Here is a 13,073-nt window from a genome sequence, read left to right on the forward strand (position 1 = left end):
TGGTCAATAAAAGTGTGAGCAAAGTGAGCACACACCCAGAGTCCAAGTCATAGTCAGGCAGTGGATGAGCAGTGACTGATAAAGATTCAGTATTTTTCCACTATACCTGTGTCCTGCTCCCTAAACTATCTAGACTTTAACGTGTCCCTTTTACTGCACCTCAGAAAATGGAGCAATAGAGAAAGGAACTTCTGTCTTTTGTGGAAGTTTTGTAAACTTGAAGTAGTATAGAAGATTATTTCTAACTCCAAAGCCTGTGGTTCCAAGTACTGAGTATTCATAAAAATGGACATCAGACACAAGGAGGTAGAGAGAACCATGGCCTGGGAGTTAGAATATTTAGGCTTTACCCAGCTTAGTCATAAGGTGCCCTGAGGTCTCAGGCAAATTGCTTCTCTTCAATCTCTGAACCTCAAACTCTTCATCTGATGAGTGAGGAAATGGAAGCAGCTCTCTGAAGTTAAACATGCTAAGATCTTTAGTGTTAGGGTGTCTAGAGGTTGATTCCAAGGAATGGAACTGCTATGGAAAGACTTCCCAGAAAGGGACCATTGAAGAAAGTTCATGAAATGATAGATGGGGATCACCCCAGGGCAAGTTTAACTAGAGATGCCCCCAGGACAGGGTTGGGGAATGAGGGTCATGGAAGACAGAGGTCCTCACTCACTGCATTCCTAAAATATGGAGTTGGATTAGGTGGAAGATAAAAAATAAGTTTTCTTTTAAATATCAATTCTAACAATTAATGCCCTGCTGAGGATTCTGAGATGTTCCAAGCTTATGAGAGTGTTGTAATTGATTGGCGATGTCTGCCATGGCCAAAGACAAGGGAAAGGTGGCTTCCCTGCTTGTATTTGCCATCCCTTACCCAGAAGAACCCCATGCATTTGGTAGGTTTAAAATTCTAAGATGCTACTTAATCCTTTAAAGGCTGTAATGTACTGTGTTTAGTTTTAACAAAGACTACCATATCCTCAAACCAAAGTCTCTCTAGAAGAGGAGCCAGAGGGAGTTCTCCTCCCAAGAAAGATGTCCGTTGAGGGCTCCTTGCTCTTCATGGCTCCAGAAGAGACTAGAATCTGGATACTGGGATGATGCTTGGCCATTCTCCAAGAGCAGTTGGCTGATGGAGGAGTGAAGAAGGGAGAGAGAGAATACTAACATTAATCGAACCCTTACTGTGTGACAGGTAGAGCCACCATGATCCCATATGGTGCTTTATGGACATTAGAAGAAGGCACTCCTTCTTCTGGGCAGGGCGTAGAGCTTGGCAAGCAAAAGATAGGCTGGATATTGACCACTGCTAGCTGCCTCAGGACACAACCTGAACAGCAGTACATGGCAACCTTGGTGCCAAGTGCTGTACAGCAATGGATAGACATGGTTCTTGCCCTTCAGACAAGGTGAAATAGGTAATTACAGTGCACTGTGATAAAGAATAAGATATGATAAGAGTATAATGAAAGTATCCATCAGGAAATGTTCAGTGTTATCTAAAGGATTGGGGAGGTGGGGATGGGGAGCAAGGCAGGCCGCAGGGAAAAGGGGATACTAAACCTGGGTCTTAAAGGGTGGTTGGTGTTTCAAGTGGACAAGGAAAAGAACTTCAGTTCAAGCTGGGAGAAAGCACAGAGAGGTGGACTCTTGAGTGGCTCCCACCCAGGGTATGGGAGGATGAGCAATGGGAAGTAAAATGTACAGAACAATGGGCAAGATCCAGAAGTCTGGTGTTTGTCTTTCAACAACAGGAAAAAGGGGAGCAAGCTACTGACACTGTACAGACAGGAGATGTTTAGGAGGTGAAATCAGTTGGCCAGGTGCTGGATTTATGGGAGGCTAAAGGAAGAGGAGGAATCTAGGGTGTCACCCAGAGTCTCTCTGACTTGGGCAAAAAAAAAAAAAAAAAAAAAAAAAAAAAAAAGATGGCAATACAATTATTATTTAATTGGTACAGAGTTGCCATTTTGGAGGATAGAAAAAAGTTCTGAAGATGATGGTGATGACAGTCACACAACAACATGAATGTACTTAATGCCACTGAACTGTACCCTTAAAAATAGTTACAATGACCAATTTTATGTTATGTATATTTTGCCACAATTTCTTTAAATGGGGAGAAAATGGCAGTGCCATTAAGAAGAAGAAATGTGGAGAGGGAGATAATGAATCACAGCTCAGAAGCCTCAGCTGTGAATTCGTCCAATAATCTCCCACTAGGTCTCAGATACTTCCTATTCTGCATGTTCACTGCACTTTCTTATACAGTTGACCCTTGAACAACACAAGTTTGAATGCAAGGGTCCAGTTATACATGGATTTTTAAAATTTTTTTTAACGTTTATTTATTTTTGAGACAGAGAGAGACAGAGCATGAACGGGGGAGGGGCAGAGAGAGAGGGAGACACAGTATCTGAAACAGGCTCCAGGCTCTGAGCTGTCAGCACAGAGCCCGATGCGGGGCTCGAACTCATGGACCGCGAAATCATGACCTGAGCCGAAGTTGGCCGCTCAACCGACTGAGCCACCCAGGCGCCCCTATACATGGATTTTTAATAAATATATTAGAGCACTATACATGTATTTCCTCTTCTTTATGATTTCCTTAACATTTTTTCTTTCACTTCCTTTGTTATAAAAATATAGTATATAATACATATGACATACACAATATGTGTTCATTGACTGTTGATGTATCAGTGAGGTTTCTGATCAATAATAGGCTATTAGTAGTTAAGTTTTGGAGCAAAGCTGTGCACAGATTTTCACCTTTGAGGTGGGTCAGAACCCCTAACCCCTGTGTTGTTTAAGGGTCAAGTGTACTTCCATTACACCATGCTTCTATCATAAATCATGCTTGCATATCTAGCTGCCTCAGAAATGTAAGAACCTTGAGGGCAGTGGCTGCCTTCATTTCATATCCCAGGTGTGTACCTCCACCTTTGACGGGAGGATGGGGGTGGGGAGGGGCCCACAGGAAGTAGGGGGGGGTTCCAGCCAGTAGCCTTTAATTCAATTATGTAATAACAGACCTGTCATCATCTGCTGGCAGGAGTTTGGTATGAGGCTGAAAGAAGACTTGGAATTATTAGAAAAGGAAATGGGCATAAAAGCTGATCAAAAGAAAGAATAAGGGTTGTCCTGGGGTGACACTGTTCAGGCTGGAAACCATTTACTTGTTGTTGTATCAGTGCAATTAGTGGTATGATCTCCTCCAGCTGTGCTCAGCAGCATGCAACTAGAAGCAGAAAGCATAATAGCTGGTGGGATTCAGAGTTGGGGTTTTGCTAGGTAGCTGGGTAGTGAGTACAAAGAAGTAGAGACTGGAAGGTTCCTGTGCTCGACTGCAAGACCCAGTCTGGGCAGGGAAGGGAGTGAATTCAAAATGGAACTGACAGATGGAAGGGCTGAGGGAAGGACCAAAGGGCTGGATGACATCACGGAGCATATGTTGGGGGGATAAAGGAGGTTTATTGGGAGTGAGTGAGTGAAAAAACAGGGATAAAAGGTTGATATGGGAACTTAGGATGTTGAGTTTAAGTCTTTGGAGGTGATGTGGTCCCAAGTAATGACAAGGTCTGGAATGTGGCCTCCAAGTGAGTGGCTAAAGGAGACTTAAGTTTAAGGGGGATGATATTGAGCAGGTCAAGGAACTGGCAGGCTAGGGAATTGATGGGTCATCTACAAGTAAGGGGAGGAATCCTCCTTGTAGGGCTGAAAACCAGGCTAAACTCCTGAACTTTGCAACCAAAACTTCCTGCTACTCTCTCTGCCCTTCCTCAGCTGCAGGCAGGGGTGGAAATGGAAGGACATAGTGGATGAGAAGTACAGGATAACACTTGGAAGAGGGCCCTGCAGCTCCTGGGATCTATATGCTCCTCAGAGGCTAAGGACTGGTTCAGCCATGCTGCTGCTGCCAGCCCCTTGGCCTGCAACCTCTGTGTGCTCAGCCACAGGCCTGGTGACTTTTTATTGTTGATATTCAATGTTTCTTTGGGGCACCTTTGGACATTGTGAACTGAACAATAGAGATAAGACTGGATTACACTGGCTTTGATCTGCTGCAGGACAGGATAGTCTGACTTTGTGGTTGCTGAAATAAGGGAAATTCTCCAAACTAACACCATCCTTTGTTCCCAAGCTTCAAATTACCTGATTAAAACCCTGAGACTTGAAAGGTAGGTTTAAAGCCAATGATTCACCTCACGTAGAGTTGTAATGATTTTAAAAGTCTCACACTCAGAACGTTTGATATTGAAAACATCCAGCCCTCAGGTAAAATGAATTACATTTTACTTCAGTAAGTGGAAGGGGTCATCTGAATCTCTCCCAGCAACCCAGAAACGGTAACAAGAGCCAAAAACCACCCCTATGGTTTCCAAAATGTCCCATAGAAGGTGAGACCCTCCCACTGAGAGTCCTTGCTATCGACAATGGAAGTGGGAAGTGGGAATGAAAATCGGGTACAAGTATGAGGGTATCATGAAATCAGTAGGACCTGAGGAGTAAAGGAGGAGGGAGGGTCTAAAAATGACTCCTTGATTTCTGGTTTTTGGGACTGGGGGTTGTGGTTCTTTTAACATGGGAGGAGACACAGGACTGGGGTGGAAGAGGGTAAGGAGTTCAGTTCTTGCTTTTTTTTGCTTGAGATGACCTGAAGCACTGCGAGCCAAAAGGAAGAAGTTGGAAGCCTGGAGCTGTGGAGGGGACCAGGTGTGCAAATGTGAAATCAGATGTCACTGGCGAATAGATGGTGGTTTCGGCCAGAAGAGTGAACACAGCTGTCCAGGACTAGGGGGAGAGTAGAAGGCTGAGGTGGACCCCAGGGGCCCTGGGCAGGGGACGATGTGAGGGTGGGGGCTCCACACCCACTGCACACCTCCTTCCGCTGTCTGTCTGTCTGTGAGGGCTGCCTTGTCTAGCGTAACCAAGACAGGCCTGAGGTGGCACTAGTCTCTGGCCTTTCCCTGTCACCCTCAATTCTACGACATCCTCTCATTAGCATGGACAGGTTCCTACTTCTTAACAAATAACCCTGGGGGTTCCTATGTGTCTCTCTACCAGGGCACAAGCATCCCTTGCTCCCCACCCAGCCTTGGCCACTTTGCTAGACAAACTTTATGTTATAATATAAATTATGATAACAAACTTTGTATAGCACCTCACAATTTATAAAATACTTTTCACAGGCTTGGCACTCTTTTTTATCTTTAGTTTGTTTTTTGGTACTTAAAAAAATTATTCCTTACACCAATCCTGTGAGTTAGGAATCATTATCCCCATTTTATGTATGAAAAGACTCAGATGGTAATTCATCTAAGGCCACACAGCTGTGGGTGATGGCAGTTGGTCTCAAAATGGGGTCCTCTGATGCTAGAACCCACACCTGTTAACTGCCCATAGCACCATTTTCACACCAGATGAACACAGTTAGGCATAAAGGCATCGAATCCATTCAAATGGGAAACCGCTCCCTCACCCCACCCTCTGTTACAGTGGGCCAGTTAAGTCCTGAGATGATATAGAAACCAAGTCAAGATGCCAGCTTCCTCCAGTGGGTATAATACAAAGATCACGAGCTTCCATTGGTATGAAGGTCGAAAACAGGCAAAACCCAACAAGATAATCTTTTAATGGTTTATCCACCTGTGGTAAAACTACAAGGAAAAACTAGCATTGGTTAATGTAAAATTCAGGATGGTGATTTCTCAGAGGGCCATCAAAGGAGCTGGCGACATTCTATTCCTCAGGCCAGGTAGTAGGTAGCTGGGCTTGTGTAAATTCTTAAACCAGACATACGTGAATTATGTGTTTGTACATAAACCTGCAACAAAGAGACAGCTATACTGCTGCCTACAAATAATAAGGTATTCGGAGGAAGAGGAGAGCACAGAGGGAAAAGAAGGAAAAGAAGGCAAGAGTCTGGAGAAAAACATGGCAGGCTAGGAAGGAAAATAGAGGCTGGTCTCTAGAGCCTGGATTCTAGACCCGGACAGATCTGCATTTAAATCTCAAACTTCATCTCTTAGGAGCTGGACAGGCAAGATCTCAGAGTGCCTCCGTTTCCTCATCTGTAAAAGAACAAAAGAGGTACATTCCAAGGTTGTCATAAGAATTAAGTGAGAAAACATGTAGCGCCTAGAATGATGTTAGCCACCTAATTCACGTTCTCCCTTTGCTTTCTTACCTCACCTCTCCCTCGCTCCGTGCCCACTCCTTCCGCCAGCACAGCTGAGTCTAAAAGCAGCCCCACTGCTCTTCTCCACAGTTATTTATAGCCAGGGCCACCTGTGAGCGGCCTGGAAAGGAGACCTGCTGGCCCAGGCTCCGACGCCCGGCTCATGTGTCACCACAATCCAGACTCTGGCGCTGCGGCTGAAGGGCAGTGATATAAATAGTTCACGCTGGGGCCACCTCTTTTTTAGAGAGAAATGCTGTGCCTACCCAAACTTTCTTATAATGCTGCAGGAGTTTTCAGCCCCGGCCACGATGTTTGCTGTCTGCTGACGGGAAAGTCTTCCTCAATTTATGGTTCATACCCCATCCTTCTGAAGTGCTGGTTATGTTCAAAACTCTGCCAGAAAAGGTTTGTATTTTTTTTTATGTGTACCAGAATGAAAACTGGCTGAGTTTTTTGTTTTGTTGTTGTTGTTGTTTTGTTTTTTAATGTCTTGTGGTTAATAAGCACATCAATTTCAGAGAACATCTCTTGTTTTTTTTTCCAGGGATATCTAATAACTGAAATCTTCACACAGCCCCCCAGTATTCTTGCCTGCTTTATTATTATTTCTCTTAGGCCTTATTATTTTCTGAGTTCTGTTTCTCCCTGGTCATTAATGAACACAATTCAAGCTTCCCACATTCATTATTAATCCTCAATTTCCTCCCAAACCCTTCATGAAAACGCCACTCTGATGCCCTGAAGCTAATGACAGGTCGAGATCACAATCCTGGTAATCGGCCTATTTTTTGAGGGGTTGCTCTGTGTGCCTATCTTACTGGTAACCATTTAAAAAAAAAGGAGTAGATCTAGAAATGCACAGGGCACTCATGTATTTACTAAGTACAGTGTTGAAAAATGGCAATTTGGAAACATTCTAATTTTTCTATGTAAGTGAACACCTATTTAACAACCTAGGTTTCTTACCATTTCTTTCCCCATGCCCCAGCTTTATTGAGATATAACTAATAAATAAATTGTATATATTTAAAGTGTACAATATGACATATGTGTACAGTGTGAAATGATTACCATAATTAATGAACATACCAATCACCTCACATAGTTGCCTTCTTTTGTGTGTGGTAAGAACACTTACCTGCTCTGCTAACAACTTCCAGATATGCAATACATTATTATTAACTATAGGTACCATGCTGTACATTAGATCCTCAGAATTTATTCATCTTCTAACTGAAAATTTGTACCCTTTGACCAACACCCATCCATTTCCTACCCCTTGGTAACCACCTTTCTATGAGCTCAACTTTTTGTTTTTTTAGATTCCATATATAAGTGAGATTGTGCCATATGTGTCTTTCCTATCTGGCTTATTTTACTTACCATAATATTCTCCAGGTTCATCCATGTTGTTGCAAATGGCAGGGTTTCTTTTTATTGTTCATGTCTGAATAATATTTCTGTGTGTGTGTGTGTGTGTGTGTGTGCACGCATGTGTGTGTTTCACATTTTTTTATCCATTTATCCATCCACTGGGCACTTCAATTATTTCCATAGCTTGGCTATTATGAGCAATGCCACAATAGACATGAGAGTGTAGTAATCTCTTTGAGATACTGATTTTGGATACATACCCAGAAGTGAGAGGATCATATAGTAGTTGTACATGCCAAAGAATGAACCTGGACCCCTCACAAAATCTTTCACCTCTCACAAAAATTAAGTTGAAGTGGATTAGAGACTAAAAATAACATCAGAAACTCTCGGAGGAGAATGGGAAAAGCTCCTTGACATTGGTCTTGGTGATGAGTTTTTGGATATAACACCAAAAGCATGGGCAACAAAAGCAAAAATAAATAAGCAGAACTACCCCCAAACTAAAAAGCTTCTGCTTAACAAAGGAAATAACAAAAATAAAAGGCAACTTACAGAATGGGAGAAATATTTGCAAACTATGTATCTGATAAGGGGGTAGTACCTAAAATATGTAAGGAACTCCACAACTAAACAACAATAAAATCTGATTTTAAAATGGGCAGAGGCCCTGAATAGATATTTTTCCAAAGAAGACCTACACATGGCCAATAGGCATATGAAAAGATGCTCAACAGCACTACTCATCAGAGAGATGCAGATCAAAACCACAATGAGAGATCACCTCACACCTGTTAGGAAGGCCATTGTCAAAACACAAGAGACCACAAGTGTTATCAAGGATGTGAAGAAAAGGGAACACTTGCATACTGTGAATGGGAATGTAAATTGGTACAGCCATGATGGAAAACAGTATGGAGGTTCCTCAAACAATTAAAAATACAACCACTCTTTCTTTCACTGAGGAATTTTATGTGTTTTTAAGATATACATAAAATACTACCTTCTTTCAGTTAGATCATACGTTTCTACTTTTTCTTCACTTGAACATTAATATTTAAGATCCAGGGTTTAGGTTGCATGTTTAAAAAACATTGAAAAATATCTATGCTTTGCTTATAGGTAATCCCTCAGGGCAATGTTGTCTGAATGTGGGTTCCTGCTAGGAATTTATTTGTGATCCTCGTAACCTATCAGTGGTCATACAAACACATTGTGCTGTGTTTATGGTCACCGTGGTTTTATTTATTTATTTTTTAAATTTTTTTTAACGTTTATTTATTTTTGAGACAGAGAGAGACAGAGCATGAACAGGGGAGGGTCAGAGAGAGGGAGACACAGAATCTGAAACAGGCTCCAGGCTCTGAGCTGTCAGCACAGAGCCCGATGCAGGGCTCAAACTCACGGACCGCAAGATCATGACCTGAGCCGAAGTTGGCCGCTTAACCGACTGAGCCGCCCAGGCACCCCTGGTCACCGTGGTTTTAAACAAAGAGAAACACATTGCTTTAAATGCCTCACTCTAGGACTTACCTTGTCCAAAGGCATATACCCTGGTTCATGAATAGTTTTGTTGTTCTGTTTTTTAGATATTAACCTGTAATTATTATCCTATATTATATCGTGAAAATGTTTAACCAATATTCTTATTCAAAGATATTATCCCCATCAATGCTCATATATTTTTATATGTGTCTTAGAAATTTCTTAATATTTCTTTGTGTTGGTTATACCCACAGGCAGCTTTTCAAGCCTTAAAGCTAACTCTACAGCTGATAGCCCCTCTCCATGACATTGTGGCCTACCTTTTCAGTTTTGCTAAACTTGGAAATTGCTCAACATGTTTTAAATTTCCTCTAAGTGCTAACCCTTTGAAAGGTGACTGGGGAGGAACTGAGGGCATTGGTAAGTGATTAAAGGTGATTCAAATCACCTTCAATACTTGCTTGAAATTCTATGAAGCTCTTCCTGCACCCCCACCGCCCCAACTTTACTGCAGTATAATTGGCAAATAAAATTGTAAGCTATTTAAAGTGTACAATGTGATAACTTGATATGCTCACACATTGTAAAAAGATTTCTCCCATCTAGTTAATTAATATGAAGCTCTTAATACTTGGAAAGACAGAACTAAAATATTTTTTCATAAATGACAGTGAGAAGAAGGGGAAAGGGCAAAACGTCATAATATAGTGTCTCCAAACTAATTAATTCCACATTTATAGGCTAATCCACAAGGTAAAGCAAGTCAAGAGTGGCAAGCCTGGCTTTTTACCCTGTATCGGCCACTTGGTTACTGGAAACTGGACATTTTATTCTGTGGATCTTTGTCCATCTATAAAATGGGGATGATAATACCTGTTTCATGGAGATGTTCTGTGGATTAAAATCTCTGTAAAATTTCTACAAGAATGTACATCCCCCTACTGCACAATAGTTTTATTTCATTCCCTTTCTGGCCTATGTGAGCTAACATGGCAAGGTCAGAACCAAGCATTTATTGTCAAGAATTCTTGCAGACAGTCCTCTGTGAGCTGACAGTAGCCTGATGGTCCTGAAGTAAGAATGATTGAGGCTTTAGTTTTATTTGCCAAGTGCTAATCCATAAACCCTAACTAAGCACTAAGTTCTAAGATAAATGCACAAGGTAAATTAAAGACTCTGAAATGCTTAGTAAGCTGGGTTAATCAAAAGTAGGGAAACTGATCTTGTTATTTTAATAATTTGACTCCCAGTCAAATTATGTCATTAGTTAATGTAAATGTGATAACATATTGTAACAGAGTAGCCAAGGATTTTAATATTTTTTGACGTTTATTTATTTTTGAGAGACTGAGAGAGAGCACGAGCAGGAGAGGGGCAAAGAGAGAGGGAGACACAGAATTTGAAGCAGGCTCCAGGCTCTGAGCTGTCAGCACAGAGCCTGCCACACTGGTTCATTCAAACCCATGAACCGTGAGATCATGACCTGAGCCGAAGTCAGATGCTTAACCCCATGTAGCCAAGGATTTTAAAGGATGAGAAGAGCCAACAAAATGAGCTAATAATATGCCTATTCTAACCTAGGGGTCTTCAAACAAGTGTAATATACTCTGAATCTATTCCTCTCTGGCCAGCGTATAAAGGAAATATGTTTGTGGGAGACCCTGATTTGTTTGCTGGTAGATTTGCATTGCGCTAATGAGCACGGAAGGAATCTGTAAACATTCAGATAGGAGACCCTAGGGGAGCGTATTAGTGGTGATCCTGGAGGAAGATTGATGCCTGTATCTGAGGACAGGCAGCATGAAGAAGGGATGGATTGGTGCTGACTCAGCAGAAAACACAGAATTTTCACAGGCTAATGAGATTGCAAAACTACTAGTAAATCTTTCATGTAAGAATCAAGAGAAGAAAGAAGTTCCAAAGCATGCTTAGAGCCTTTCCTTTTACTAATTCGGGGACTGTTATAAAAGGGGTTTACTCAGAAAATAAACTAAGACACTCTTAGAGGAGCTGCTAGATTTGGGGAGGGTATGGGGACCGGGCTTTAGATGAGGGACAGGAGAAAGGATGCCATCCCTGTCCTTGAGACACACGGAGATGAGATAGAAGCCTAGATAGAGCCAGAGTCATCTTTCCATAGAGGCTGCATAGGAGCCTACAGCCTACAGCAGCTGGGAGGGCGGAGCCTGCGGGGAAGGTGATGTGGGGGGTACTTGCCCTCACTAGAATCAATGGAGAAGACTAGGAGGGATGGTCCTGGTAAGACAAGAAAAGGACTCTGGCAAAGGTGACAGGCAGACTGCACATGGCCAGTCCAGAGAATGGCGTACCTACTGGTGTGACACTGAGGAACAGTAGGAAATGAGGCCAAATTGTTGAGGACCTGGAATTCAGGATGAAGGAAATTGGTTTCTTACTATTTATATGCTCATGAACCAGAAACCATTGAAACATGTGGGGCCCAGGCTTTTCAAGGTGTGCAATTAGAGGCATGCACCCTGTCATGTTGCCAGCAAAAACATTTGTGCTCCAGGGAGAATGTGCAAAGTTTTGCATACTCTGCTGAAAATAGATAAAGAGCAAACTGAACTAAAAAAAGAAAAATCCCACTCTGTGATAATCATCTTTTTAAAAAGCCTAGGTTGCTCAGTTCCTGGCCTGCTTCCCAGAGGAGACAAGGAGAGCTAAGGTGAAAAGAGATGGGTCTGTTCATATCCTTGCCCACCTCCTCTTGGCTATTGCCAAGCTATTTGGAGTTTGACTTCTGTGGGCTCATATGCTTTAAAATAATTTCTAAGGGGACCCTCCAGATCTCAGCTTTGGCCCTGCCATTTGACTGAGGAAGCAGCTCTTAGACACTGTGCACCAGCTCTGTGGACCTGCCCAATCCTTTCCTTCCCTGAAAGTCAGCAACTCCCTTTGGAGTCAGCAGAGGATGTAATCAGCCTGTGGGAGTTTACACTGTGATTTCCTTGTAAAGGTTTAGGAGGCCAATTAAAGCCCAAATACTGTCCACTAAACTTAGAGTTTCAGGAACTCTAGAGACAAGCTGAGAACAAAGTGTGCTGGCTCTGAGTATTCACATGGAGACAGGGCCACTATGATTTCCACCTCACCCCTCCCCCTGCCCCCACTTCTCTCTCTGATTTCCCAAATAAGACCCTCCTGGGGAAGTCTCATTTGTTTCCTGATGTTTCCTGGCTCAGGTCTCCTCCCAACCCCACCACCACAACTACATGGTAACCATCTGCCCCATCCTCACAGTCAGGCTGTCTGCCCTGCCCGCCAGCCACCTCCCCTCCCACCAAGCAGCTGCTTGATGCCATGAGGCAAGGGAAGCCTAAATGAGGATGGTAAAGTCAGTTAATAACAAAAAAAGGGTAGTCCCCACCTCTACATCTGTGTTTTAATGATAATACTACCTATCAACACAGAACAATTTTGCTGGGAAGTGATCATATAAACATGCACACACATCACGTATATGAACAATAATGGAAATAATGAAAAGAGAACGATTGCCTGCAATCCAACCATTCTAACAAGTGAGATATTTTTATTTACCTTTACTGCCTTGTAGCCCTTGTCCAAACACACTTTACATTTCACAGAGCTTTAATCACGGGGTATATGCAACTTTATATTCCTTTTTCATTGTCATGGCAGAGGATTATAAACTGTTCCCCCCTGGTTGCTGCTTCACCTGACAGCATGTAATGCTTGCAGACCGTCCCACTAGGCCTTGAACAAATAAGGTTCACTGATTACCACTAAATAGGGCTTCCATCCACCACCAAAATTCTTGTGCAGTTCACTCTAACATGACCCCTCTTCTGGAGGAAGTTTCTTTTCAGTCCGATATGACCATCAGATTTATAGAGGAGTCATAAAAATTTTGGTGATTGGGTCCAATTTTGCAGCGGCTGGAAAAGTACCTAAAAACCATTTTTCTCTTCTTTGTAAAGCATCAAATGGATATGAAATCTGGACTTCTCATGTTTTCCTAAAGCCAAAAGCATATATCACAAGTGTTAGC

General features: G+C 42.4%; 1 protein-coding gene across 6 annotated transcripts in view; it reads left to right on the top strand.

Moving 5' to 3' along the window:
- LOC115514263 overlaps window positions 1-13,073 on the top strand; it is a 143,273-nt gene that overhangs the window by 64,375 nt on the left and 65,825 nt on the right. For all 6 annotated transcript variants that reach the window (XM_030316098.1, XM_030316097.1, XM_030316099.1 and 3 more), the window contains exons 21-22: window positions 6,466-6,583; window positions 9,292-9,457. In XM_030316098.1, the coding sequence (XP_030171958.1) occupies window positions 6,466-6,583; window positions 9,292-9,457 (284 nt within the window). The remainder of the gene's footprint in view (window positions 1-6,465; window positions 6,584-9,291; window positions 9,458-13,073) is intronic.

The sequence above is a fragment of the Lynx canadensis genome, chromosome B2, assembly GCF_007474595.2.
Source record: "Lynx canadensis isolate LIC74 chromosome B2, mLynCan4.pri.v2, whole genome shotgun sequence".
In the NCBI taxonomy this organism is placed as follows: Eukaryota; Metazoa; Chordata; class Mammalia; order Carnivora; family Felidae; genus Lynx; species Lynx canadensis.